Genomic DNA, 22,706 nt, shown 5'->3' with positions numbered 1-22,706 from the left:
ATGTCATGAACGTGTACTGAGACTTCTCTCTGAGCCACATTGTGCTAGGAGCTGGGAACACAAATGGGAACAACCCCAGACCCCCGCCCTTAGAGTGAGGACAGTGGCAAGAACTGAGTGTCTGCATATCCCCGAGGGGCCATCCCAGGCCGGAAGGATGGAGTCTGTGGGATTTCACTCAACCTGAGAAAAACTTTACTACTGGAGTTTCCAGACAGTGATGGGCTGCTGAGTCATGCAGGATCCATGGCAGCAAACATGCTTGAACAATCTCCCAAGAGGGTCAGAAACCAGGACTGAAGGCTTCAGAACAAGGAAAACAAACAAACAAACAAACAAACAAAAACACCCCCAGGGTGTCTGGGTGGCTCGGTCAGTTAAGCATCTGCCTTCAGCTCAGGTCGAGATCCTGGAGTCCCAGGATGGAGCCCCGTGAGCAGGGAGTCTGCTTCTCCCTCTCCCTCTGCTCCTCCCCCAACCTCGTGTGCTCTCTCTCTCCCTCACTCACTCTCAAATAAATAAATAAAAATCTTAAAAAAAAAAAAAAAGCCCCAAATTGGATCAAAGCCCTGGTCTGAGGGAGACTTCACTGCTAACAACAGTAGTGGGCGGGAGGGGGCGCAGAAGGTGGAAGGCGACCTTGAGGCCAGAGCTCACCTGCTGACTCTGACATCGGAAGCTGACACTCAGACCTTTGCTCCTGCTGCTTTTGGACACTCAATGTAGAGGCTGCCACACTCCAGCCAGAACAGCAAGGGGCTGGCCTGGCCCACATGCTTGCCCCTGGCTGCAGAGGAAGTGAGCAAGTCCAGTAGGAACCTCACTAGTGGAAGGAGGGGGCTCATAAGGCAGGGTGCTGGAAGGTGCTGGGCGGCTGAAAGGAAGGTCACCTGTCCACTCCAGACAGCAAGGATCACGTGCTTCTGGGGCCCAGCTCTGGCTCAGGCCTTCCTACGGACCCTGTTAATCATCTCAGCTCTCTGGTAGGCATGGGCTGTGTTTATCAATGCCTTTTTTACAGATGAGAAAGGTGACGCTTGGAGAATTTAAGTCATTTACACTTTGCACCATTCTTTGCACTGCTCCACCGAGGTGGGCCAGCTGGGTTAGGAGGAGATCATTACCCACTTTGAAGGTGACCAAGACAACTGAGCTCTAGTGCCACCAGCCCTGGGATCTCTCAGATTCCAGACTGAACCTGCCACAGCATGGCTAGAATGGGTTCCCTGTGTCCCGAGCAAGCTCCTGCTGCATTCTGGACTCTACACGAAAGGCATTTCCTCAGAGAGGTTTTCTGTGACCAGCCCTCCTAAAACAGCCCCCACCCCATTCTGTCTTTGCCCCACGTCACTTGTCTTCTTAGTGTTTTGTGGACAGGAAGCTGGCGTATCTGCCCCCTTGTTTATAATAGGATGCGAGCTGCATGAAAGCAGGTGTGTCTTGTTCGCTGCTACGTCCCCAGCCCTTAGCACAGTGCCAGGCACATAGCAGGTGCTCAGTAAGCCTCTGCAGACTTACTAGCTGTGAGCCCTCAGGCAATTTCTTAACCTCTCTGTGCCCAGTGTCCTCCTTTATAAAATGGCCCTGAACATACGGTGTACCTCCAAAAGTGGCTGTGAGGGTTCCATAAGCTCACGTGCTATTGCAGCCAAGCGGACGTTCCAGGCAGGTCCGTACCGTGCACCAGGTGAGCAGGACTTCACTGCAGGGCCTCGGCTGATAGAGCCACGGAGTCTGAGAGAAGATGCTCCTTGGGGCTGGAAGAGAACGGACCTGGAATTAACAAGGGCTGACATGACTGAGCACCAACTCTGTACAAACTGGCATCGTAAACACCTCACTCATTTCCCACCTGCTCTGTGAGGCAGGTCCCCCCGGTATCAACATCTCCATTTGACAGCCAAAGAAACTGAGGTACAAAGAAGATAGGTGAGTCATTCGGTTAACTTGCCAGTAAGTAGCAGCCATGTGATTTGACCCCAGGCCATCCAAGCTTTTAACCACTCTGCTCCCCAGCCCTCCTGCAGCTGGGGCGAGATGGAGGGAGGCTGGGAAGGTGTGCACTAGGGGCATGTGGATGTTCCGAATCCTTACGAGTCTGTCCCCCACCAAGTCTGGGGTCAGGCACCGGTCAATATTGAAAGCCCCTGACCTCTGCGCACCTGGGCCACCTCCTGGCTTTCTCCAGAAGCTGATGGATCCCAGCTGGTGTATGAGCAGAGGCAGGGAGCAGGAAGGCAGACCCGGGGGTGCTGAGAATGGTCGATTCCTCTGTGCCAGGAGCCCTGGGAGCCTGGAAATGCCAACTCGGCAGATCCAACAGCAGCCTCAGCATCTGCCACGGATGGTTCTGGGCTCGGCTGGTGGGGAAGAGAGGGAGGCACGAGAGGCCACCGTAGGGTGAGGGAGGCAGCCTTGAGCTGGTTGGCAGGAGCCTGAAAGTCCCGGAAAAGGAACTTCCCTGTCCCCTGCTTCAGTTTTTTCCAACTTTTAAATAGGGGTGGTGAAGGGATCATGCTGTTATCCCAAAGCCTACTCAAGTAGAGCTTCCTGTCATGCTCCAGGCCTCATACAACCCTATTTAATAGGTGTTATCATTGGCCTCAGTTTGCAGAGGTGAAATAGAGGCACAGAGAGGCAAAGTGACTTGCCCAAAGTAACACAGCTTGACGAGGCAGAGCTGGGATTAAAACTTGGCTCAGGGTGACCCGGGCCCAAACTCTGAACCACCTCACTTGCTTGAATGTGGGGCTTGGGTATAGGGGTCTCTTAGCCACTCCACCCCCTTTCTAGAGGTTTCACAGAGCCACTTAAGGTGTGACCTTGTCAGGGACAGAGGTCAGCATATTCAGGAACATCCGCAACTTCAAAGGAAAGACACCAGAATGAGAGAATTGCAAGGCCTGTGATAGGATAGGGACTCGATTATCCGGAAAGGCAAAAGGAAATATTGAGAGTTGACAAATCAACTCAAACTCAGGGCGAAGAGACTAAGGTGAGTGGGGTCACAGGGAGTTTTTCACACAATAGTTTATTCATTCATTCAAGAGATATATTCATTGAGCACTTTTATTTGCCCTGCACTCTGTAGGTGATGGGGTGTGGCAAATGGAGCAGATCTGACTCCCATTTCGGGAGCATTCACCCTGGCAGGGAGAGGAGGAAGGAGAACCCCGTTGTAGAGGGCCCTTCCCTACCTACCCCAGCATTGGCACCTTTGGCCCTCTTAGGGAGAAGGGCTCTATGGTTTAAAATCAGGGCTTTGCAGCCAGATCAGCCTGGTTTAAATCCTGACACCTAGCTGGGTCTCCTTGGGCAAGCATCTTGCCTCCTCTGAGCCTTGGTTTCCCCTTCTGTAAAATGGGGATATCAGTAGGGCCCCACCTGGCAGGTTGTGGTGATGGTGAAATGAGGTAATCCCTGCCAAGGGCTGGATTTGGTTCCCGGCACATAATAAGTGCTCAGTGAATGCCAGCTAGCATTATGATCATCTGAGACTCCAAAACGTGCCCCTTCCCGCCACATATCATGTCTGTCCTGGGCTAGATCCTAGGGTCAAGCGGAAGGGCGGGGGGGAGGGGTGATAGGAGAAAGGGTGACTAGCCAGGAGGGAGGAAAGAGGGCTCTAGGCAGCAGGAACGGGCCTGCACAGGCCTTGAGGTGGGACGCTTTGAGGGAAGAGGGTAGAAAAGCTTCAGGAGGGTCTGTGACCCGGCCGCACTCCTGACCCCTCCAGTTGGCCCCTTCCTGGAGTCTGCTGCGGCTCTGAGCCCCTGAGCCGATGAGGAATGAAAATGGAAGGCTGCCAGGGCCTTCCTTCGCAGGGGGAGAGGAGGCCGTGGGGCAGACCGTGCTGGCTGCAATGCCTCCAGCAAGTTACTGAGACCCTCTGGGCTCCGTTTCCTCCTCTGTAAAATGGGGCTCACAGTCTCGTCGGCCTGAAAAGGCAAGTGCGAGGACTAGGTAGTACTTGGCAAGAGTACAGATCAGCACCTGGCACAGGCCCCGAGCTGTAAGCGTCTATTAAATGAATAAAGTAAAGAAAAACATGTGCCAGCCACTCGGCCCTCCTCTGGACCGCAGTCACTAAGAGCGGGGAGCCGGGGCCTGGCCGTTCTGCCCAGTGCGGGGCTCCCCTGCAGAAAATCTTCGCACCGGAATTGCCTGCTGGCTGCCAGACTGCCCCGGACCTGCGCCCCTGCCTGACGCTCCGGCTCCACCATCTTCCTTTCTCCCTTCTCTCCCTTCACCCCGGCTCAAGGCACCACACCCCTCTTCTCTCCACAGGTTGTATCTCCCATAAAATTCTGTCCTTTCACCGCCATGTTCACACCTGCTTCCCAGGGAACCCAAGTGGCCCGAGAGAAAACCCCACACCTATCCAATTCTGGGGGACCCACCAGGTGCCCTTAGGCAAGATCGCCTTTATAAGTCTTGGTGTACAGAGCTTCACCCTTCTCCTACCTTCTCCTCTCTGGCCCCAGAGGACGAGGGCCTGGCTAAACCACGCTGGAGAAGCAGGGCAGCATAAGTGAAGCTTACCAGAGAAAAGAGCCCCATCAGCGTGGAGTGGATGCATTTGTGGCCGCTCTCCTCCTTGGAATTCATACAGAATTCCATTATCAGCTCTGGACAGCAGCTCAGGGACCATCTTGTCCCATGCCCATTTGACAGACGAGAAAGCTGGAGCTCAGAATAGGGAGCAGAGGGAGCGGAGCCGGGGCTAGAATCGGGCTCCCGACTCTCAGAGCACTGCTCCTTCCTAACTACAGGCAGTGAGCCCTGCAAATATGGTGCCTCGTTCCGTCTACAGAGGTGCAGACTGAGGGGCAGGCACGGGGCAATTCTGCCAGCCACCTGGACCAACACAGCACTGAGACCCACACCCAGACACTAGCAGCTACCCTCCTTCCTGACGCGCAGAGCAAGCCTGAAATGTGTGGGAAACCAGAGCAGGCTAAGGAGGGCAGGAGGGCCGAGCCTGCCGTCCCCACTAGCGTTATATCAAGCCTAGGGCTCCTGGGGAGGCAGGCAGTGGGCCACATGGATCTGCGACACTTCCCAGCTCCTCCACACGGTGACCTTGTGGTCTTGAACCAGTCATTTCAGCCCCGTTTGTAGAATGGGGCATAACAGAATCTTCTCCCGTGAGGCCGTGGTGAGGCTTAGACGAGTGAAGATGTGTAAATTAAAATAGTGAACAATTATCAAGTCAAGTTACTGTGCGCCAGGCACTGCTCGAAACACTTTATGGGTACGTTATCATTTAATCATCACGGCACCCTTGTGAGACAGGCCCAATTAATGCCCCCATTTTACAGATGAGGAAACAGGCACCGAGAACCACACAGCTGGGAAGTGGCAGAACACGGATTTGAACTGAAAACAGGCTGACTCTGAATCCCTCCAGCTAAAGCCCCTGGTGAGGCCAGCATCTGTGGAGGGTAAGTGTTTAGAACAGTGCCAGGCACGCAGAGCTGCTCAGTAATGGTGCTGTTGATAGAACAATAATTATTATTGTCGCTGGGGAAACTTGCCACCAGCAGTGCTGTCTTCCCAAAAGTCAGAAGAATGACTATCCTGACGTGTTTTACAAAATATATCAGTTCTTCTCTTTAGAAGGAAGGGAGTAGTTAGCAAGCGCTCGAGATAAGCGCTTGTGGAACCGAAACATTTTATGGTCATTTTAGAAACCATGAGAAGAAGGGGGGAGAAAACCCATAGGCCTCCAGTCCTTCTTTCACTTTCCTAGGCATGTTTATTTTTATTTTGGTTCCTAGTTGCCAACATGCCAGGAGAAATTTCTGGATTCTACATCCTTCATTTAACATAGTTCCACAAGCCCTTTCCTTGTACGATGATTTTTAATGACTATACAATAGTCCATCAAGCCGGTGTCTTCTTCATAGCCCCCTCTCCATTGTCTCCAGTTTGGGGTTTTATTCCAGTCTCTGCTGCGGCAGCAAACATCCCTGAGATTAAACTTCTTTACTGATCTGATGTGATGTGGACTTCCTGGAACCAGGAAGCCAGTGTTAGCCGTGGTTTAGGGGACAGAAGGCCCTTCTTAGTGTCCCTGTGATGAAGCTGTGCCAGCCGTTGTGTATTTCATCATGCTTCAGGTCTCCCCACCCAGTAGGTATTCTTGAACCTCACTTTCTGGGCCAAAGGTTTCTTCTTATCTGCTAAACGTGCCCATGCCACCTTCCAACTGGAGGACAGAGACCTGGGGTCTTATGCTCAACTTGGCACTGGTGGTCTGCAGGACTTTGGATGTGTCACTTCTGGGGTGGATGACCTCTCCATCCTACCCAGTGAGAAGCCCTGATGACAGACAGCCCAGTCCCCAGCTCTGTCCCTAAGCTACCATGAACTCTCTGTGTCTTGGGAAGCCCTCTGGGCTCAGTTTCACTGACTCCTTGTAGGCGATGGGGGTGGTAGAACCTTCAGGCAGGCAGAGGTGACCTCATGGGCTCCCAGGCGTCTTTTTTTTTTTTTTTGAAGATTTTAGTTATTAATTTGAGACAGAGCATGAGAGAGAGGGAGAGAGCATGAACAGGGGGGAGGGACTGAGGGAGGGGAAGAAGCAGACTCCCCACTGAGCAGGGAGCCCCAATTCAGGGCTCAATCCCAGGACTCTGGGATCATGACTGGGCCGAAGGCAGATGCTTAACTAACTGAGCCACCCAGGCGCCCCTCACCCATGTGTCTTATCCACCCCACTGGACTAAGCACCCCTCGCAGAAGTCTCAGCTCAGATGTCACCTCTTCCAGGAGACCCTTGCTGGCCACCCTAGCTAGGCACCATCATTCTCCATCCCCTCACCCACTTTTATGTTCCTCACAGCACTGAACAACTATTTGAAAGGATATTGTTGATATCAGCGTTTCCTTCTTCAGTATCCAGCCATGGTCCCTTGAATGTCACCTCCAAGACAGCAGGGACTAGGACTGTCACCGCTTATTCCACGGAACCCCACAAATATGTGGGGGTACTCCAGGCATAACTGTACATATAGAAGCCACATGTATTGAGCACCTACTATATGCCGGGCATCATTCCAAGCCTTTTATATATAGCAACTCTGGTAGCGCTGCCGAGCCCCTGGGCTGACAGAAGTTACCATTCCCATTTTATGAAGGGGGGAAGTGAGGCACAGAGCAGTTGAATAACTTGCCCATGGTTCCACAGCTAGTAAGTAGGGGAGCCAAGATGTCCCCCTGCACATTGTAAGAGTATACTGAGCCAAACATGGGACACAGTCTCTGTCCCCATGAAGGTCAGGGGCTAAAGGGCAAGCTGGGCTACTCCACAATGTAGGAAGTCAGGATACTTCCTAAGTGAAGTGATCCCTCAGCTAAGCCCTGAGGACAAATAGGGGTGTGCTAGGATGAAGTAGACGGAGGAACAGTCTGAAGAGAGAAAACACTGTGGAGGCCAATAGATAAACCAGTGAGCACCAAGCCTGAAGAACTAGAAGCCATTTGTGTGGCTGGAGTCGGGAATACAGGGGTGTGCCATGAGTCAAGGGGTATGATCATCTCAACCCTCAGTGACTGAGGTTAAAAAAAAAAAGTCCCAGAGGGCAAAATAAGAGGCAATATAGCTGGGAAGATGGGCAATGCCCACCCCACCCCCAAGATCATGCAGGGCCTTGCCAAGCTCAAGGGCCCAAATTTTATTCCAACATTCAACATCATACCTCAAGGACTGTGTGAGCCCCTCACTCAGTGGTGCCCAAAGGTCACACAAGGGTTTCTGGAAATTTCTGCTGACTCACTGTGGGACTTCAGGCACCTCCACACCCTCTCTGGGTCTTACTATCCCAACTGGTATTGAATGACCCAGTCTCAAAAGCACATCCCCACTCCATCAGCCTGGCATCCCATAAACAAAATGCTGTCGACCAATGAGATCCTGGCATTCCTGGAGTCCAGTTCTGGGACTCTTGTGCACTGGCCATCCCATACTTGCTGAGGCCAGCCCACCACCACGGCACTTTGCCAAGCAGTCTCTGGGCAGGGGGTTGAGTTCTCCTGCTCCTCGGTCCTCCAAGATATAGGAGCTCCCCCAGGTTTTGGTCGGATGGTGGTGGTGGTGGGGGGTTTGCTCAGATCCTCCTGGAGACAAAGGAGCTGACCTGCAAAGAGTTCCAGCGGGAGCCCCGCTCCCCCTCCCTTCCCCCCTCTCCCTTCCCAGTCCACGTGTCTCTATTGTCTGCTCCCCGCTTCAGGGAAAGACACAGCCTCGGATGTGTCAAAACCACCACCCCCCGGCAGCAGGGAAATTAATTACTGGACGATTTTCACTTCCTCTTGCAGCGCCTGCCTGAGCTAGGCACCGGAACAGGACTGGCTCAGCGGGGCCGGCATCCGCATGGGGGACTTGCTGCCCCCACCAGTTCTGGGAGAAGAAAGTTGAACCCCAAACCCAACAGGGGGCTTCAGTGGGAAGTCAAGCTAGGGTGGGGGTGACGACTTCCTCTAGTTAAAGCTAAGTGTCCACACTGGCCACTTCTAAATTGGGGGAAAGGGAGAGGACTCGAGGCAGGAGGGTCGTGGCTGGCGAGCTCACACTCTTTTCTTTGCATCCCCTTCTCTGTGTCCCCATGAGCCTGAACCTCGCCTGCTCGGACCACTCTCTGCCCTCTCCCCTCGGTTTCTCCCTCTATCTTACACTTTTCTTTCCCTTTCTTTGCATCCCTGAGTGGCTTTCTTTTTGTGTTTCTGGATCTCTCTTTCTCTCCCCTGGGTGTGTGAGCGTGTGTTGCTACTTCTTTCCATCTCTGTTTTCCTTCTCTGTGTGTTTCTCTCTTGTGTCTTTTTGTCCTTATCTCGGTCTCTATTTCTACCTCTTTCAGTGTGTGTGTGTGTGTGTGTGTGTGTGTGTGTGTCTTTCTCTGTATGTCTCTTTCTGTCTTTCTCTGCGTATCTCCTCTCTCCTCTCTCTCATCCTCTCTCTCTCCCTCCCCCCCCCACTCCTCTTTCTCCGTCTCTCTGTATCTCTGCGCCTTTCTCGCCCTCACTTTCTCCCCTCCTGCCTGCCCGCTGCTCCCTGCGCCTGGTCTGCCCCCACCGCTGCCGGTTCAGGGGAACGTGTGCGGAGCGATTGTCCTGGGGGACATTTGATGGATTAGAGCGCTGAACAGTTCCATTGCTAGGGGACCACCTGATCTCCTCCAGCCTGCGTCCCATATAAAGCCGGCAGCCGGAGTGCTGAGCACAGCTCCAGCGATCGCCTGTCTGCGCGCCGCCGCCGCCAAGCCCGAGCGGGAGCCCGAGCCAGAGCCGGGGCCGCCGCCACCGGTGCCGGCTCCGCGCTGCCGCCCGCCCGCCCGCTGGGAGCTGTCCAGTGCTGAAACCCCGCGCAGACAGCCAATCGCGCCCGGCTGGCCGCCTCCCCCCACCGGGGCCCCACGCAAGTGCCCCCGCCGAGCCCCCCGCCAGTCGCACCATGCCGCGCTCCTTCCTGGTAAAGAAGATCAAAGGGGACGGCTTCCAGTGCAGCGGGGTGCCGGCCCCCACCTACCACCCCTTGGAGACCGCCTACGTGCTGCCTGGCGCCCGGGGGCCGCCCGGGGACAACGGTGAGTAGGACCCGGCGGGGGGGTGGGGGGGAGAGGGAGGGGAGTTCGGGCCCTCCCCAACTCGGGCCACGAGGAGGGGTGCGCGCGGCAGGGAACCCCGGGAGGAGATTTCCCTGGCTGTGTGCGCCTCCCGGGCTTCCCGAGGGCCGGGCGGGCGGGGCAGGGGCTAGGTCCCTACAAAGGGAAAGTCGCAGGGTCGATCCATCCCATAGCCACGCGCCAGTCCGGACTTTGAAAGTTGTGGCCCTAGAACGGGGCTGGAGTGAGGGGTGGCGAGAGAATGGAAAGAGAGAAAGGCACCCATGAAGGGCTAATACTGGGGGGCTAATGCACAAGGCAGCCTGAGGGTCCCCTCTCCCTGGTGGAGGGAAGGAGGCTGGCTGCCTGAGTGTACTGCCCTGGTGGGGAAGATAAGCGAGACAGGACTACCAGTCCCTGGGGAGACAGGGCTGGCTCCTTGGGTGTAGCTGGGGCACCCTCCTTTCCCTTCAAGCCTGCTCCCCCTGGCGATGCCAGACAAGTGTTCCCAGGCCCCCTCTCTCAGCAACTCTTTTGTTACCCTCAGCCACATGCCTGCCAAAGGCTGGGCCTGTCCCGGGGCTGCAAGGAAGAGGGGATTTCTAGGAGGGGTTCCCCCAAAGTGGTCCTGGTCCCCTGGGCTGCACTCCCTCCCCACTCCAGCTTCTCAACCCCCTCCAGAGCCAGCCCTGCTGTTCCTTGTAAGTCCCCCACCCCCACACACTCCATCTCTTCTCAGAGCAAGTTCCTGCAGGGACAAGGGTTTGAGGGACAAGAGAGGTCATTCAGCCTCAGAAGGGGGTGAGCTCTGAAGGGTGTGGAGAAGAATCAGAGACTGCTTCTGTAGACCCCATCCCCCATCAAGGGGATCACAAAAGGTTTCTCCTCTCATGGCCCATACCAGGCAGGTGTCTGGAGAAGAGGCATCCCTTTGGCAGTAAGAAATCTAACATCACATGTGGCATCAGCTTTGGGGTGTGTGGGGAGGGGGTGATGAGGGAGAAGAGGAGAGGAGAGGGGAGGGGAGAAAAAGAAGAGAAGAAAGGGCTGAGGATGGTGGGGGGGAGCTGAGGTGGTGAAGGCAGCAGCCCAGGAGGGAGGGTGGGAGTTTCTCCCTTAGGGATTTCCAAGCACTTCACCCACATTCCATCACTCTGTCAAACCAGGTAACAAGAGGGCGCTGGGCAAAGAGCTCTGTGACCTCATCAAGGTCAAAGAAATTAGGGAGTGATCAGGGATACAGTTATAGCCCCTCAGCCTCAAGCCTCCCCCAGATCCCCCAGAGAACCAACCCCTTTTTCCTTTACCCATATGTCCCTTATTCTACTGTCCTCTTTTCTTGACCCCAGGGCCTCTTGGGGTTGAGGACAGAGGCCCAGGGATATGGCTGGGCTTGTCTGAGTGCTGGCAAGACAGAGGGTGGACCTGGGACCATGCCAGGGCTGGGGAGTGTATGTGCTAGTATCTGGGTAGAAATTGAAATGCCTGCAAGACTAGGATGTGGATCCCTTGGGGGACTGACACAAAGCCCTGGGCTCCCACCCCCTAAGGCCCCTGTGGTCCTGCCCCCAGGGCAGTTGAGGAAACCCAGAGAAGCTTAGAGAATTTCTCATGCACAGCCCAAACTGCAAACTACTCCTCAGGATGGAGGCAGGAGTGCCTTGCTTTGAATTTAGTCCCAAAAAAGCTTTGAAAGGAGCCCCTGAGTGAATGGTGGGGTCAGGGCAAAAGTTGGGGCAAAGCTATCAGCAGGGTTGTTCCTGTGGGGGTTCCACGGGGTTTGACACCCTAGAACCATCCCTGTCTTTGGCCCTTTCCCCAAAGGGCTCTAGACCAGTTCCCTGGCCTCCAGAGAATCCTGAGGCTGTCCTGATAGTATGATATCTGGCCTGGAACTCTAGGAGACTAGGTCTCTGACTCGCTGTGTGACCTTGGGCAAGCGCCTTCCCTTCTCTGGTCCTCTGTCTCCCCAGCAGTGAAAGAGTTTGGAAGGCTGAACTAAGTATCCTTCCAACTTTGACAACCTCAGCTTTTGTGAAGGTCAAGTGTGGGATGGAAGGCACTGGAAATGTCTGGATGAGGGTCTAACAGAGTGCGGGGGGCCATTGTCAGGGTTTCTGTAGGATTCTGTTTACCATCCAATGCCTGGCTGAGGGTAGCAGAGTTTCTGAGACCAGATATTTCTTGGCTTCATTCTCTGCAGGATGCCCCACGGTGAGGACAGGCACCCTGGCTTAGCTGCTTTGGTGGTGTCTGCAGTAAAGGGTTAGTGCTGGAGCTCGGGGCGGGGGGGGGGGGGTGACCCTTCAAGCCTGGGTATGGCTGGGAAACATAGGGTCTGCCTCATCCTGTTTTCAGGGGCCTCTCCTATCCCTGGGGTGTGGCTAGGCTGGATACTGAAGGCTCCCTCATTCCATGGGTGGGCAGGGTGCTGGGGGCCCTCAGAGAGCCTGCCGGCTCCTAGTGGCCCGTTGTCTCCACTCTGCCGGAAATAACCTTGCTGAGCGTTTGAGGGAAGTGTGAAAAATTGCTGAGCCGACGTTTTTCTCTCCCAGCGTGTGTAAGTGTGCTGGGTAAACAAGGAGAAAGAGAGGAGGGGGGGAGGTGAGGAGATTGAGGGAGGGAAGGAGGGAGGGAGGAGAAGGGAGGGGGAAGGGGGAAGGGCCTGGGGCTGGAGATAGTTCCAGTTATTAGAAAGATCCTCTTACAAGCCATTCCTGCAGCAATGGCTACAGGGTCAGGATGAGGCTGGTGGGAGGGGAAGCTGGGGAGGGGTGTGGGGAGGGGGCCTGTGCACGTGGAAGTCAGGAGAACCACAGCTCCTAACTGATGGGAGACGCAGGGCCCCAAATAAAAGAGGTGTACTCCCAGCTCAGGGAATGCCTGGGAGTGCTGAGGATTCCTGGAGGACTCCTCCTACACACACACACACACACACACACACACACACAAGCGATGCTCTTCTTTGCCTCCCTACTCCCTCCCTTTTCAGCCTCTGAGGGCTGAGCAAAGGGTGCAGCAGGTGTGTCTGGGCTCCAGGCCTCCCCCCCCCCCGCCCCCAGCCCAAAGAACCCCTAAATGAGGAAGGGGAAGCCTCCCAAATGGAAAAATCTCCAGGCCTTTCTGCAGAGCTCCCCAAAGAAGGGAGCCAGATTTAATTCCACCACCCTGTCCAATACAATGCCTTGTTTCTCCCCCTCCCTCCCTTCTTGCTCCTCCACTGTTTTCTGCCTCAGTGCAGCCTCCCCTTCCCCTCCTCTTCCCTGAGTGATTCCAAACACAGATTCAGTCTTGTGAGATGTCAACTCACACTCCTAACCCTCTCACACCCTACCCTCCAACGCCACCAAGCCCACGGCTTTGCAGGCCTTGGGCCCCCACCCTGGGGAGATGCTGGGGACTCAGCCATCCCAGAGCAGGCTGCTGCTCACCTGTCTGCACGGCAGCAGTCTCCGGGGCCCCAGCAGAAGACAGTTTCACTGCCTACCCCCTCACACCCTCACACCCTGACTTGCGACTCCAGCCGGGCTCCCTGTCCCCCTTTCTCTGTACCCCCGGCCTAGTCCTGCCCCCATACTCCTTCAGAGTGCATCTGACCCAGGCAGATGAGGGATCAATGCCAATCCAATAACACCGCTGTCTGCCCTCCACAGCTACATTAAGCCTCCCCAGCAGGCTGAGGAAGCACTCCTACTCTTGCCCATGGGCTTATCTAGTTGACCACATTATACCAGCGCCCACTTCCTCTCACTCCCTCTGATGGCGCCAGGGAGTCGCTCCAGGACAGGCCTGGAAGTCCGGCTGAAAGTCCCCAACACATCCACCCCACACCTCAGAAAGTCCATATTGAGAGCAGGGATGCAAAAGGGCTGCCCCAATCCCTTAGCCGAGGGAGCCCAGAGAAGCCTGGGGAGGTGCCCAAGGACACACAGCAGGCCCATCTGGCTCTTCTTTAACTACCACTTCCCCTGGCATCTCAGTCTTGGTATAGGTCCAAGATCCAAGTTAGAGACATGTCAGAGGTCCAGGTTCAAAGTCCAGGTCCGATGTCCAGTCTAACGTCCAGGTCCAGATCTGAGATCCAAGCCCAACATCCATCTCCAACCTCAAGTCTAGGACCAGGTCCAAGATCTAGGTCCAAGGTCAATGTCTGAGGTTACACATCCAGTCCAATATTCAGAACAAATTCATGCCCAAGTTCAAGTTTCAATGTCTAAAATCAAGTCCAGGTCAATGTTCAGGGTCCAGGATTAAGATTCAGGTCAAATTTCTAGTCCAAGGTCATGTTCAGGTCCATTCTCGAGGCTTCCCAGGTTCAAGTCGTAGACCCACCATTAGCTTTCTCTGTGGCCTGGACTAATCTTCCCCTACCTCAGCCTCAGTTTCCCTTTTATGAACTCAAGCACTTGAACTTGATCTCTTTCAGCTCTGACCTTCTAGGGATCCAGAAATCTGACTTTCCTAAGAATTAGTCAGTGAGAGTGTGGAATAACAGAGCCTGTGTGGGATATAGAATCTGGGGCCCATGGCCTCCCCGAAAGCTTGGGGTCACAAGGGGGACATGAAGGGCTGGAGCTGAGCATCCACTCTTCAAACAGTCTCAGTTTGTGGTTCCTGAGGGACAGCAGAAGAGTATATCAAGTCCCTATGTCAGCACAGCAATTTACACATCCCAAAGACTCCCGGCACTCTCCCCCAACCCCCCCCCCCACACACACACACACTGTGGGCAAAGGGCAGTAAACACAGGGGAGGATTAGCTCCAACCTACAAAGGCAAATGAGGCCAGGGAGGCCCATCACTAGCATGAGGTCACAAGGGCATAAATGGTGGACCCTGTCACACCTCCCTGGTGAGTGCTTCGTCTACATGTTCTAGGGACTATCCCAGCCTACAGGCCCCCTGGGGGGCACAGTGAGAGAGATGAGGCCCTCTGGGGGGCACTGCTGAGGAGAGGGGGCCCCCAGAGTCCCTGACCTCTCTCCCAGCTGTCTCCAGCTGCCAGCCTTTGGGTAGAAAGGGAGGTTGGAACCAGCCCTCTGGTTGCACCCTTCTGGAGCAGATAGAGGGCAGGACAGAAATCAGGAGGCTTGGAGAACCTGCATGCATGGTGAAAGGGCCTGCTGAGACTCCCCCAAGGGGGCAGGAGGCCTCTCCACCAGCCAGTGCTGGGCAATTCAAGACCCTTAGCCACCTACTCCTATCTCCACAACCTCTTGAAAAAGCTTTCCTATTGATTCCTGCAGAGCTGTGGACCTCCCTATGGGCCACAGGAATTGGGTCACAGTCAGGAAAAAACAGAATATGTGGGATTTCTGGAGGGGGGGGAAGGTGGGGAGGAACTCTGGAATCCTCTAGACCCTCCCTGGGCCTGGGTCAGTGGGCATCAGCCCCACACCCTACAGCCATGGTCACATTGGACCAGACCTCATTCTGTCCCCTGATCCTCTGGACTCAGGGACCCCCTCCCCAGTGGGCAGGTGTAGCAGCTGCCAGGCCCTTGGAGGAGGTGGGTGTCATTTCTGGTCCAGTGCCCAGGGAACAGCTAACAAAGATGCTATAATAAGGGGAGGGGGAGGTACCAGCCCCTTTGCCCAGCTCTGTGAGCAGACAGGAGAAACTATTTTTATCCCGCTTTGCTGCTGACAGACCTGGCTTTCTGCTCAGCTGGCTGGAGCTGATTCTCGAGGCCCGAGGCCCTGGCACAGCAAGAAGCAGCTCTAAATATACCCATGCAGCAGCCCCTCCAGCTCCCACCACCAAGCAGGGCTGGGCCCTCCTCAGGAAAGTGGGCCACCTGGAAAGCTAGCCCACCACCAGGCCCCTCTCTTTTTCTGCCCATCTCAAGGCAGGGAAGTGGGACTGGGGCTGGAAATTCCCTTGAGGAACTTTGGGACCCTAGGAATCTGGGAGAGACCGGGAAAAGGAGTCCAGGATAAAGAGGCAGGAGGCTGGCCTAGCTCTTGTGTGAACTTGCTCTGTGACCTGAGGTGGGTCAAGGCCCCTCTCTGGGCCTCAGCTTCTGTAGGGCACTGGAGGAAGTGACTATCATGTTCCCTTAGATAGGAGCTAATGTGCACAAAGCACTGAGCAGGGTGCCTTGTACACAGTGAGTGCTCAATAAGTGTCCATCACTACTTTTATTACTTTTATGTGCAAAAATTTACAAGGGGCTGGAACATTTTCTCAAGCAGCTTTTACCCAGCCCCAACACCCCATCATCCATCAGACACAGGCCAACTAGGTGATGGTATCTGAAAAAACCCACTGCCTCTTTTCCCCACTGATTGTAAACTTCCCATCCCCAGCAGTCTCCATCCAGTTTGGGTGTTTTGGAAAGAATACAGGCTCTGGAAGGTTGCAAGCCTAACTCCTCTGCCAGCGACCTTGGGCAAACCTTCTCCCCTCTCTGGGCCTCTGGGCCTCTGGGCGTAGCATAGTGCCTGGCACACAGGGAGGCCCAGGGGAAACAGTGGTAGGTAGGAGTCGTGGTACTTATGGGAGATGTCCCCACCCTCACCCCAAGGGGCCAGACAGTTGGATGAGACCGTGTCTGTCTTAATCTTCATAAAATTCCCTTCCCACCACTCCTTTGGGTGCAGGATTTTTTATTTTTTAATGGATTCTGGACCTTCCATCTAAGGTATCAAGACTCATAGGCAGAGAACACCAAAAGTTTTTCTCAGATGACGTGCATGATATCTCCGTATTTCCAAAGTGTCCCTCCAAGTGGCAGGGTCCCAAATAGGGGATTTGAGCCCAGAGAGCCTGTGTGACTTGCCCAAGGTCACACAGCTAGGATATGGGTAGAAGAGCCAGGATGAGAGCATCCCTGGCCTTCTCTCTGGGTCCCTGACCTTTCCTGCCTCTTATCGGGACCCAAACAGGAGAGCCCTGTCTCACCCTATCAGGTGGAAGACAGGCAGCTCAGCCATCTCTGGTCACCTGTGCAGCAGAGGAAAGCACCTAAAACCCATCTGGGTTCCATGCACAGTTAGAGCACAACTTAAAGTGTCCAGAAGGATTCTCCAGGGTTGAGGCCCAGAGAGGTGAGGTGGTTTGCCCAAGGTCACACAGCAGCCTGAGACACCGATGTGTGTCTCCTTCTACTCCTGGTAGATTAGAAGGATATCACCAGGAAATGTAGGGATGATAATGATGACAATAATAAAAGCAGCTTGAGAGGCTATGGTGTGCCAACCATTGTACTAAGCACTTTATATGCATTAATTCATTTAATGCTATTATGAGCTCCCTTATACATATGTGGCACAAGAAGGTTAAATAACTTGCCAAGGTCACATAGACAAGGAGAGGTCTAGGCTGATCTGACGAGGATGAGGTAGAGTTGAGGGGGGGGGGGGTTGGGGATCTGTGTGGAGGACAGGAAAATGGGCATCCCTGAGTATCTATTCAGCCACGGTGCAGAAAGAGTCTTTAAACCATACCAGTCAACCTTTTTCCTATACAGACCAAATCCAGAGAGGTTAAGTAACCTGGCCAAGGTCACAAAGCAAGTTAGAACCACCTCGTCCTACTCATGCATGACCATGCAAACTCTCATATAACCCCAACTCCACCCCACCCCCACCACCCATGCTGAGCTCCACAGCTGCTGGGAATCAGGTCTGGCCTGCAATGCCTGTCCTGAAGGCAGTTCTGCATCCATCCCTAGGCAGAGAAGCAGCCTTTGTTTGAGGCACCCCTATTTCTACGTAAAGAGCCCCCCAGCGACAGGAGTAAGCTGCTGCAGTGCTACAGGCTGCCACCAGAGGGCACCACGGGCAGGAAGCCCAATTTGGGTGAGGACTTGCCTGGTTCATTGAACTCATTTGACCCACCAAGTTTCCTCACCCGAACATGATGTAGAAATTACACATCCTGAGGAAACAGAGGCCCAGAGAAGAACATCAAGATGTGTCTTGGCAAGTGCCAGGAAAACTGCAGCACAGAAATCCATCTGGGGAGATTATTATTACTCACAATAACAGCACACATGTATTGGGGGTTTGCAACGTGCCCAACACTGGGCTGGGATCCTGGCTCTAAATTACTTGCTGAGCACGTTACTTAATTACCTTGTGTCTAAATTTCTAATCTGTAAGATGGTACCAACTGGAGTCATGAGGAGGGAAAGCATTCATGTATATAAAGCCCTTAAAATAGCATCTAACACGTTAAGTGCTCTAGGATGTTCATTTTTTGTTCATTTTCACTTACTGTTTGTTTACGCATAGACTCCTTCCTACAACTGTATACATGCTTACATTACCCCCCATTTTACAGCTGGGGAAAGAGAGGCACAGAGAGATCAAGTAGTTTGTCTAAGGTCACACAGTTGGGCACGGTTGGGCATGGAGTTGGAACTCCATCCAGGCAGCGCGGCACCAAGGTGCTGCTCTTAACCAGTATGCCATCCTTATTTCAGAACAGAACATGCGAGGCACTGGTCACATGATCAGTGATTGCCTGCAAACGGATCCTATACTATTTATCCCCTGAGGCACAGAGAGGTGCATGACTTGCTCAAGGTCACCCAGACTCTCTGCCAGGAATCAAGATGTCCCAAGACCAGGTAGACAGAATGGCCTGTAGCAGATCCTGCTGGGCTGGGGAGTGAGGTTGGCCTGGCAAATCTTTATCACCATTTATCACCCACAGCCACTTTCTCCAGGACCTCTGGGGGTGTGGAAAACAAGGGGAGCAGTGCGGTGGGCTCCAATTCTTGCTCCATCCCTTGAGCAAGTACCATCACCACTCCATACTTCCATTTCCTTAGCTGAATGAAAGTGGTTTTTGTGATATTTGTTCAGGTGATGGGAGTGAAGCGCTTAGCACAGAGCCTGGCACGCAGTAAGTGCTCAGTAATATTAGCTATTACTATCATTATTCTCAGCAGTTACAATGGGAAGAAATATAGCAGAGAGAGGAGGTCTGGGAGTCTCTGACAGGTATTTAACTTAGTGTGAAACAATACTCCCTGAATGTTTTGGGGACTGAGTAGGAGCCCTGATTCCTGGAGTGGGAGGTGGGGGAACCTCCAGACCAAAGGCAGACAGGAGGGGAGGAACCGGGTGCTGAGAGGCTGGGCAACCTTCCCTCCCCAATTAAAAAACTGCCAGCACCACTGCCTTCTCTGCAACCAGAGCCCCTCCTTACTGAGTCATCCACCCCCACAATCCCCAACCACTTCTGTGTGCACAGGGTCCCGTGCCAACATCTGAAGGGAAAGGAGAAAAAAAAGGGGGCCTAACCTTGCCTTCCGGGCTGGGGCACAGTCTGCACAGACTTCACTCTGTCACCATCCCGGATTCCAGATGAGAGGAAAAGGTACAGAGGCTGAATGAGGCAGGCTGTTTCAAAGAAGGAAGGCTCTGAATCCAGTTCCCTGCTTACGAAGTCCTCTTCTACCTGCTTTCTTGAGTGGGGGAGGCTGGAGATGGGGTGTGGGGAAAGCAGGTCTCAAGGTCAGAAGGAGAGGGTCAAATCTCCTGCTTTCCCACTCCCCAGCTTGAAACCTACGAAAGGGGCCTAATCTTCATTGTTCTCCCGGAATCAAAAGACAATGGAAACACAACCTTGGTGCCAGGTTGATAAGTTTGTGCTTATCTGCCAGAAATTCTCCTGGGAGTCCAGACCCCAGGGTCCTCAGGGAGGGTGCTAGGACCAGGCTATGCCCTGGGAGGGAGAGACAAATCAGGGTGCCCCCTGCAGTTGGGAAGCCTCTGTGGAATCCCCTGGGAAAGCCTCAGCCTGCCTACCCACCAATCACACAAACCCAAGGTAGACAGGATTTCTGGTCCAACCCTGAAGAGGAGGGAAGAAGAGGGGGAGGTGAATTCTCACAGGGAGACTCCAGAATGCTTCTAGTGGAGCTGGGAGCAAAACAGCCTTGGGAGAAAGTATAAGGAAGTCCCCTTCCTGGACCACCTATTACATGCCCCACACTTGACCTCTTAAATACTCTAGCAACCCTGGAAGGTGGGACTAGCAGGATTTTTAATTCATTTATGCAACATCTACTCATTGCACACCTTTTTTGAGCCAGGCACATGCTGGGCGCACAGATCCCGCCCTTGGAAGCTCATAGTCGGGTGGGGGAGGCAGACAATTAAATAATCTTCAGTGAAGTCACTTTTTTAAGCAAGTAAAAAGCGTAATTATAATAGCTAACATTTATATAGCAATTACTGTGTGCTCTCTCCCTCTCTCTCTCTTTCCCGATTTCTTTACATGGAAAATGGGGATGATAACAGTACCTACTTTGCACCGTCTGTAAGGGTTGAATGAGTTAACATACATAAAGCACTGAGGCTGAGCCCGGTGCACGCTTAACACACGCTTCTTTTCATCACTTAACTCTGCCCTTCCAAAGACTCTGGGAGGGAGTGTCCAATTGTAAGCTCCATTTTGTAAACGAGAAAACAGATTCAGAGAAGTTATAGCAAGCACCAGAACAGCAGAATGTTGTTAGAATAAAGACAGCACGGCCTTTGGCGTCAGCCTGCTAAGGTCTGAATCATGGCTCCTCACTGACTAGCTGCGAGTTTAGGCTCTTTATGTCCTATCTGTAAAGTGGGTGTAATAACAGTAAGACCTTCACTGCGTGGCTGTGAGCACTTAAGAAGATAATGAACGCAACGTCAGTAGAACCATGGGGGCAAAGTGCTCCAAGAGGGTGGAGTAGGAGTCGTTTTCCCCGTGGCCCATGGAGGAAGGATCTGTACCCAGCCAGGGCGGAGGTGCACGACAGGGACCACTGTCTCACCAGCAGCCAACGTCTCCCAAGAGCGAGCACGGGGACGCCGCGCTGCAGGGCCCGAGGAGTGACCCGCCCTCGGCGGCGCCTCACCTTCGTCCCCGCTCCTTCCCGCCCCTGCAGGTTACGTCCCGCACTGCCTGCCCCCCAGCAGCTACGATGCGGACCAGAAGCCGGGCCTGGAGCTGGCGCCGGCCGAGCCCGCCTACCCGCCGGCGGCGCCGGAGGAGTACAGCGACCCCGAGAGCCCGCAGTCCAGCCTGTCGGCGCGCTACTTCCGCGGAGAGGCGGCCGTGACCGACAGCTACTCCATGGACGCCTTCTTCATTTCGGACGGGCGCTCGCGGCGGCGGCGCGGCGGGGGCGGCGGGGACGCGGGCGGCGCGGGGGACGCCGGGAGCGCCGGGGGACGCGCGGGGCGCGCGGGGGCGCCGGCGGGCGGCGGGCACCGGCACGCGTGCGCCGAGTGCGGCAAGACGTACGCCACGTCGTCGAACCTGAGCCGCCACAAGCAGACGCACCGCAGCCTGGACAGCCAGCTGGCGCGCAAGTGCCCGACGTGCGGCAAGGCGTACGTGTCCATGCCCGCGCTGGCCATGCACGTGCTCACGCACAACCTGCGCCACAAGTGCGGCGTGTGCGGCAAGGCCTTCTCGCGGCCCTGGCTCCTGCAGGGCCACATGCGCTCGCACACCGGCGAGAAGCCGTTCGGCTGCGCGCACTGCGGCAAGGCCTTCGCCGATCGCTCCAACCTGCGCGCGCACATGCAGACGCACTCGGCCTTCAAGCACTACCGCTGCCGCCAGTGCGACAAGAGCTTCGCGCTCAAGTCCTACCTCCACAAGCACTGCGAGGCAGCCTGCGTCAAGGGGGCCGAGCCGCCCCCGCCGCCCCCCGCCGGCCCCGCCAGCTGAGCCGTACGCCACCCTCGGGCCCCCCACCTCCACCTCCATTCTCTCCGCGCCCCAGCAGCGTTTCCCTAACCACGCCCCTCGTGGGGACCCCGCTTCCAGGCCGGAACTTTTCTCTCCCGCCCCCAGACTCACCACTCACCTCCGGCACTGGCTTCCCCAGCGCACCCCGACCACATCGTCCTTTCAGGTCCCGAGACTCGGGCCTTGACCCCCTCTCCCTGCCCTCAAGGCTCCCAACTCAGGCACCAGGTCCGCACCTCTCCCGGGCCACAGAGCCGGATGTTTCTCCCGCCCAGACTCCGCACCTCTCCCCTTCCAACTTTCAGACCTTTCCTCTCACTTCTAGCTGAGTCTCTCCTACCATTCCTCTATTGGAACCCCAGTCAAAGGCCCAAACCTACCTTTGACTCTCCCGCCTGTCCTCGTTTCCCGTCCACACCGGTACGCAGGCCCTGCAGCTCCCAGGCCACATTCCAACCCCAGACTGTCCTTCTGGCCTCTGCCGAGTCTTGCTGTATGTGTGCCCATCTAGGGATCTAATCCTCACCTCTCTTGGGAGTCCCCAGTCTGTCCCTGATCCCCTCTGTACCCCCGGCCTTAGGTCCAGCCCTTCACAACCCCCTACACTATGCTCACATACATTTCCTATTCTCTTCCGTCCTGGGGCCTTCTCAACCACTCCCACGCCCTACTCTCTCCAGACCCCCTCATCCCTCCAGCAACTCTCACCCCTTTGAGTTCACTTGACCTGGGGCAGACTTGAGGGGCAGTTCAGGCCCTGCCCCCTACCGTAGTCCTCCTCTCACCCCAGGACAGCCCCTCCCTGGGCTTCCAGCCTTCAGCTGCCCTCTCCCCAGATTCTCTGAGCACTTTCCCCCACCCCCAGGACTACAGGTACCCCTCCTTATTTGTTGGAGGGAGTCTGGGGCACCTCACAAATGCCCTTCCCCCTGTCTGGCTGGGCCTCTCCAATTATTTATTTGTTTATTTATTATCTATTTATTATTATATTTAATCTCTTGGCCTCACCCAGGGATGGTCTGGCTTCCCCAGCTGGACTGGGAGGTCAGGGAGCCAGGCAAGGAGAGGGACAGCAAAGGCCATAGAAGGCTGTCCCCCCCCACACACACCCCCTCTTGGGGAGTGAGGGAGAAGCCTCACCCTCATCAGAGCCTGAATTCGCTGGGGAAGGGGACACAAGAATGGGAGGGATAGCCTGCTGACCCTCAATTTGGGGGGTGAGGGGTATGAGGAGGTCCAGTCATGGGGCAGGTCCCCACCCTCCTGAGCCTTCCACTCCCACTCCTGGGAGACCGGAGAGAGGAGCCTCCTCGATTTGTTTCCTGTTTATTCCTCTTCTCAAGGGACCCCAGGTTCCAGGGACCGACTGAGCCCCGGACCCCGCTGGGGCCTCCGGCCCGCTCTGCT

At 55.0% G+C, this 22,706-nt stretch overlaps 1 protein-coding gene and 2 long non-coding RNA genes across 3 annotated transcripts in view; 1 reads left to right on the top strand and 2 right to left on the bottom strand.

The window, feature by feature from the left end:
• LOC123798841 (uncharacterized) overlaps positions 1–22,706 on the bottom strand; it is a 60,986-nt gene that overhangs the window by 27,637 nt on the left and 10,643 nt on the right. Inside the window, exon 2 of the long non-coding RNA XR_006781419.2 lies at positions 1,602–1,757. This is a non-coding gene — a long non-coding RNA (uncharacterized LOC123798841). The remainder of the gene's footprint in view (positions 1–1,601; positions 1,758–22,706) is intronic.
• Positions 9,455–21,278, top strand: SCRT2 (scratch family transcriptional repressor 2). The gene is made up of 2 exons (XM_045807551.2): positions 9,455–9,587; positions 20,488–21,278. The coding sequence occupies exons 1-2, from the start codon at positions 9,455–9,457 to the stop codon at positions 21,276–21,278; spliced, it is 924 nt and encodes a 307-aa protein (XP_045663507.1).
• On the bottom strand, positions 12,765–20,775 carry LOC123798850 (uncharacterized). The gene is made up of 3 exons (XR_006781421.2): positions 20,458–20,775; positions 18,860–19,038; positions 12,765–14,219 (listed from the first exon to the last, which is right to left on the bottom strand). It is a non-coding gene; the product is annotated as an uncharacterized LOC123798850 (long non-coding RNA).

Source organism: Ursus americanus, chromosome 22 (assembly GCF_024610735.1).
Source record: "Ursus americanus isolate L20-20 chromosome 22, mUrsAme1.1.p, whole genome shotgun sequence".
Taxonomy (NCBI): Eukaryota; Metazoa; Chordata; class Mammalia; order Carnivora; family Ursidae; genus Ursus; species Ursus americanus.
Note: the sequence above shows the minus strand (reverse complement) of the source record. Positions and strands in the feature narration are given on the sequence as shown.